The sequence below is a fragment of the Cynoglossus semilaevis genome, chromosome 16, assembly GCF_000523025.1.
Source record: "Cynoglossus semilaevis isolate Cse_v1.0 chromosome 16, Cse_v1.0, whole genome shotgun sequence".
NCBI lineage: Eukaryota > Metazoa > Chordata > Actinopteri > Pleuronectiformes > Cynoglossidae > Cynoglossus > Cynoglossus semilaevis.
This window is the reverse complement of record NC_024322.1, coordinates 11,523,893-11,529,829: the sequence shown is the minus strand read 5'-3', so window position 1 is coordinate 11,529,829 and position 5,937 is coordinate 11,523,893. Positions and strand designations below refer to the sequence as shown.

Here is a 5,937-nt window from a genome sequence, read left to right as displayed (position 1 = left end):
CAAGCTGCATTAGCTGCAAGAGGCTGCCTCAACAGAATCATCTGTACACTGACTCAATTATACAGTTCATATCACGGACACATTTCTAGTATTCAGAAAGAGGTAAAAATATTAAAATATTATGTTTGCTATTGGCTAAGATATTAGCCCTCCCCAAGCTAATCATTCTTAACTGCCCCAACAAAGGGCAATGGGGTTTTTTCAAACCTGCTCATGGTTATTTAACCTATAATTAGGTCTAACTTTAGCTGATTATTTGCTTAATTTTGTTAATTCTTTGAAACCTTTTGGCAAATGTTTAGCTACAATTGCTAACTTACCATTTTCACTAATTTGCTCCATTTCAGCTTTTGCAAGGCTAAGCAGTTAGCCTTTAGCATAGCTTAATTTGTGCCATGTTTAACTTTTTATTTTATTCATTGGCAAGTGCTTTAGTATCTTTGGCTAACAATTTTTTTCTATTAATAAATGGGTTAGCCAAAGATTCTAGACTGCTAGAAAAAAACATGGTACAATGAAACAAAGAAACAAGAACAAACATTTTATTACACGCACTCCCACCATTGAGGAATATACAAAACCAAACTATTTTCAGTGTGAAGTGCTTCGAACTCATCAGGAAGGGAATGAAAAAAATCTTTGATGGAGAGCTCTTGTGCCTCTGCAGGTCAGTCCTGTCACCTGTAATATTTGACACATCATTTGTCACACAATGACATTTAACACAAGATAAACAGACTGCATCAAGCTCAGCCACAAGTCGGGCTTGTTTTAACTGCAACACTGGCCAATGAAAACTTTTTGGAAACAAACAAACAAGTTTTTTTCTGTTTTGCAGCCAAAGTCTGTGGTGAGGATGTGGGGTTTGTACACACACACACACACACACACACACACACACACACCCTGTATAAGGAGGTGGGCCTTAGACCAGCAGCATCCCATCATGTTCTGTTCAGGCCTGTGTTGCCAGTCTCTCAATGATTCTCCTGTAGTCGTCAACAACCACCTGGAAACTCTTTTCCAGCTCCTCATGCTGCGTCTTTGTGTCCATCTGACCCATGTGGGACACCAGCTCCTCCGGCCGCAGGCACTTCCTCATTTTTGCCAGCTCTCTCTGATTCTTCTGCACACAACAACCAACACATATTAATAATAAGGAAGTTGGCAAAAGGTTTACGAAAGCTTTTTAGGAGCCATTAAATATGAGCCAGAAAATATGGTTGTCAGTTTGAATCCTAACACAGGACAACAATTTATCTAGTAATTTCATTTCCTGGATTATTAAAAAAAAAAACTTTTTAAAAGTGTTATACAAACTCCTAACCAACTGAATTTCTCAAATTCTGGCACCAAGATGAACATTTTGGTTGATGTGCACTAGTTACCTAAAACATTACCCATTTAATTTCTAAACTACCTATTTTATTTGTCTGAAGGTGAAGGAAGTCTTCTGAAATTTAGGGTTGGATTTCATTGGATTGATTGCTTTATCCTTTTATAACTAGCTTAAGAACTTTTTAAACATTTTTAAAACGCTGAGTGCTGACAAGTGTCAGACATGGGTGAAGGAGTAACACATACATATTCATGCAGACATGGTCTGTGGTGAATCAGGGAGCGAGAGGGGGGGCGGGGGGGCAGAGAAGTATAATCTCCCTCACTTTCACAGAGCAGCCGTCTGTGCTGTTGAACCAACCACACACTACATCTCCTCTGGGAGGACAGAATTGTCTGCATCTGGTCACCAGATCCTTCCCTGCCACTCTCCCCAGGAATTCCTGCTTCCCTCCTCACCACACAGGTCTTTTCCACGTCACCTTCGGACTTTTTCTGAGACGTGCGGTCCCTCCGCTGACAGCAAATTCTCTAATGGCTGCCTTGTGAACTTTGAGTTTGAATGAGAATAGTCACAAAGCAAACAGGACAGAAGGTGTTGGGCTGGTGGAAACTGATCTAGGCAACGTTTGCTGCTGTCACTTCTAGTCAAAGAGAAACAGCAAAGCTCAAAATCTTCCGTCTGGCAGGTTTATAATCTGTCACATGAAGAAAACCTGACCTCCCCTCCTCCCCCAAAAAAACATCAGGGAAGAAAATGGATAAAATTACACTGTTATCCAAATTAAGTTCAAAAGGCAGTGTAATTGTGAGCCAACACAACACACACACAGAGAGAGAAGCTTTCTGACACAGTGATGAAAATGATTTCTCCCAAAGAAATGCAAATCCTGAATAACCATGTGTCTAAGCAGGAGAATAAAAAAAAACAGCATAAACACAGACACCTGCTGAGCTCTACTGTGACTGTAACAACACAAAACTACTCACCTGTGTTCATGATTTCTGGATTTCACTGGGTAAAATGTGAGAGTCTAATCTTATTCTCCTTCCTCCTAAACCACAGAATATACTTCACTGTAGCTGTACAGCAAGAGCACCAAACTCCTGGCCAGTGATCACCCCAAATCCAGTCCACAAGTAGATGTCAATATTTTTAAAGAATTTGTTAAAATTGATTTGTTTATTCACATATTGCACTCAAAAACCCATACTTCTTCTAATATAACGGTGTTTTTTTTGTAATGATCCTCAGTGACTGTAAAAGGACTGTGGCAGCAGTGACCCTCAGCTCATCTGAGTTCAAGACCCCGTTGTACAGACTAAATCCTCACCCTGTAGGGTCCAAACAGCCGCCGTTTCACCTCCAGGCGAAAGTCTCTGGCTTTTTCTTCATCACTCATGTCCGTTGCTCTTAGACGTAGGATTTCGTACACTCGTCTGGCGTGTTTCTGTAAGAGGTAGAGTAGAACAGACTGTTATTTAGAGCAGGACAACATAGTTAACACAGTTCCAATACAGAGAATTCACCTTGATAAGTGATTCTTACTATGACTGGATATAAATAGAAATGATACAAAGCTACACTTTTACCATGAAGGTACTTTTATACCATGAAAACACATTGTCAGCAAAACAAGATAACAAAATCACAAAAACAGTTTATTCTGGTAAAGAAAATACAAAAAAAAAAAAGAAAAGAAAAGAAATTAAGGATATAAGTACATTGCAACCAACATCAACACCACACACACACAGTATCTAGTTGTTTTTTTCTGTCTGGCTTCTTCAGTCACCTTGTTGATCTTCAGCTTGTCTTGCGCCTCTCTGACCATGTCAGCTGAGAAGCCCAGGTGCAGCTTGTCTGTGGCAAAGGACGGCAGGTTTTGACACAGTTTGACCAGGACGTAGTCTCTCAGCTTCACGTAGTTCTCTGAAGGGTCTTCAGCTGGAAACCATGATTGTCACACAGTTAGGAATATCTGACCGACAGCCTGATTGATTACTGACATTTAATTAAAAATTTTATCTTCAGACCAAAATTATTTTTCAAACTGTAAAATTGCAACTGTAATATTTGTATATATTTTATTTTCTGTACCTAGTTAAAAATAAAATAAATATCTGAATGTTTTGATAGGTGTGTGACTTTGACTATACACTCTTGAATGCTTAAGCTAGCCTCTTGATCAGAAAAAAAAATCCTTAATAGAAAATATCTGATCATAATTGTTTTATTGTGTGTAAACATCTACTCTCTAAACACTGAAGACATCTTTGTAACTTCTAAAGACCTAAATACATGTGGATAAAAGCTGACATTCAAATCTTGTGGAGCATTTTCAAGAAATTGTGTTTTGGTTCCTATTCTATTTTTTATATAAATTCTTGTGTAAAAACAGGTAGCTGTGTTCTCCTCATCTCAAACTCCTTCTCAACACTCACCATTTTAATGTATCTAGTTCAAATGGATGGCGTACATGCCAGCCCTCCAAATTAACTCAACTCTTTGATGCACCCACTGCAGACAACATTTATTTACACCATTTGTGGTTAGGACAAGTATCTGGGTTACACCCTAGCCCCTGTGTCTTCCTACAAAATAAATATCGTAATTTTAAAATTGAAAACACACTCACCTGTGATGTCTTGCACTTTGGGGAGGCTGCAGTAAAATCTGTGCACCGCTTCCAGGAGCTGTGCTCCGTGACCCTCTCCTTGGAACGGAGGCAGAATCAGCATTTGGCTGTTTAGTTAAAGAGCAGAAAGAGAACGGAAACTTAATTCTGATAAGACAAAACGTTTGGTTGAAAGGGTACTCAGACAGAGCAGCAACAGAAAGACTTTGATTTTAAAGCCGGAAACAGTAGTTTGTTCCACTGTTCCATCAACGCAACAAATCAAATTGCATCAAGAGCTTATCTATGAAGTTGTTTTCAGATACAAATAACCCCGGTTTTGGTAATGAAACAAAATCCGGCTGAATGGTTGGCTATATAAGCCAGTAATTTGGGGCTTTTGGGGGAAGAGGATAAAGAAATGTATAATTTTCCACTCCCTTTTCAGACAAAAGAATGGGAAGGCACGTGCTGCCCCAGCAATTACCTTACACGTGGTCGGGTTTTGTCTGGATACACGTAGTAATTATAAACTGTCATGTAGCCAACAGTTGCGTAGAGACTCTCCCCGTCTTTATTGTACTTTTCAAATCTGAAAAAGATAAAACACAAAGGCAAATAGGTCAATTACAGCCACGCTCTCGTCCAGTGACCATTTCGGGCCCCTCTATTCTCGTGCCCACTCTTCACCCCCACAACGTCAGTACGTTAGAGCAGCCAGGCCTCGATGGGTACACCTGCTACAACCTGAATACATTATGCACTTAATTGGAGTACTGCAACTTAGAGCTGGAGAAGGAGCTGGAGGAGGGACCGAGCTCCTCCAAAATCACTTCAGTCTATTTTCCCCATTGTCAGTTTTAATAGGTGCCAGGGTAAAGAAAATACTGGCAGAGGCTCTTTTTACTGTTAAGACATTGTCCAGTGTTTCAAAAGACAACAGCATTCAATTCAGCTCTTTGCCCCCAAAAAAAATCTGAAAAGGGATTTTCTGGACACAAAGGAAGCCTCTTGCCTGATCAACAATTCTACTACAGCGGAAATATAATCAAACTGGCCTGGTAATTGGTCACAAGCGCCTCAAAGGGTGGCTTTGTTTTTCAATGACACAATAAAGCCTTAACATAAAGCTGGGGGCACGAGAAGAGGTGGGGGTCCATGTCAATTAAAGGAGGGCACTCACACAAGAAAGAAGTCCCAACGATCGTCGTCTGTATCGATGAAACTGGCCGTCTCTATGAACCACATGAGGAAGGTCTGCAAGCGCTCGTGGTACTCTTGGAATCCTGGGCAGGTGATGTCGGCCTGGGTAAAAACAAATTGACCAAAACTGGATAAATATAACTAATGGTTCAGTGTAGAGTGTCTAAGAAATACTTTGAATATAACCAACTATTATTTAATTGCATGGATTCTGCCCTCTGCCTTTATTTTCACTTTTGTGTGGTTAAAATTATACTGGAATTAAATCATTACTGGTTTAAAAAACAAAAACAGGTACTACATGCTGATGATGATACTATTTCTACTGCTCTCTTAAGGACGCCGTTATGAAAGCTGTGCAGAAAAAAGCAGTACAAAGAAATGAAAACAACCATGTTTGGGTCTGACTTTCTGCTGTAATGTTACAAAAGCCCACCCAAGTCATGGAGCGGGGCACCCTAACCGACTTTATAGCTCCACCAGTGGGCAACAGTAGATTAGTAGAGATTATCTGTGTCTACAAAGATTAGGCCAAATGTCATACATTATGTTATATGTATGACACATTATTATACCTTTTAAAAGACTAACGTTAAAGTATTAAGTTCTAGATGATAGCAGAAATAAGAGACAGTGCTAGTTTGTACCTTGTGAATCTGGTACGTGAGCTCCCCGGCCTCCTCGCTGTGAAATGTGTAGGAGTGTAGTAGTGTGCCGAAGGGCTTGAAATTTGCCTCTTTCTCCAGCAGTGAGATGAAGTCGTCAGTGTTGCAGGTGA

The 5,937-nt window shown here is 40.0% G+C and overlaps 1 protein-coding gene across 1 annotated transcript in view; it reads right to left on the bottom strand.

The window, feature by feature from the left end:
* Positions 1 to 525: 525 nt before the first annotated feature.
* Positions 526 to 5,937, bottom strand: part of hat1 (histone acetyltransferase 1) — a 10,556-nt gene continuing 5,144 nt past the window's right edge. The window contains 7 exon segments of the mRNA XM_008328624.3: positions 526 to 1,126; positions 2,673 to 2,789; positions 3,135 to 3,286; positions 3,978 to 4,084; positions 4,444 to 4,548; positions 5,140 to 5,261; positions 5,807 to 5,937. The exon segment at positions 5,807 to 5,937 is cut by the window's right edge and continues 13 nt beyond it. Of these exon segments, the coding sequence (XP_008326846.1) occupies positions 956 to 1,126; positions 2,673 to 2,789; positions 3,135 to 3,286; positions 3,978 to 4,084; positions 4,444 to 4,548; positions 5,140 to 5,261; positions 5,807 to 5,937 (905 nt within the window). The 3' untranslated portion in view covers positions 526 to 955.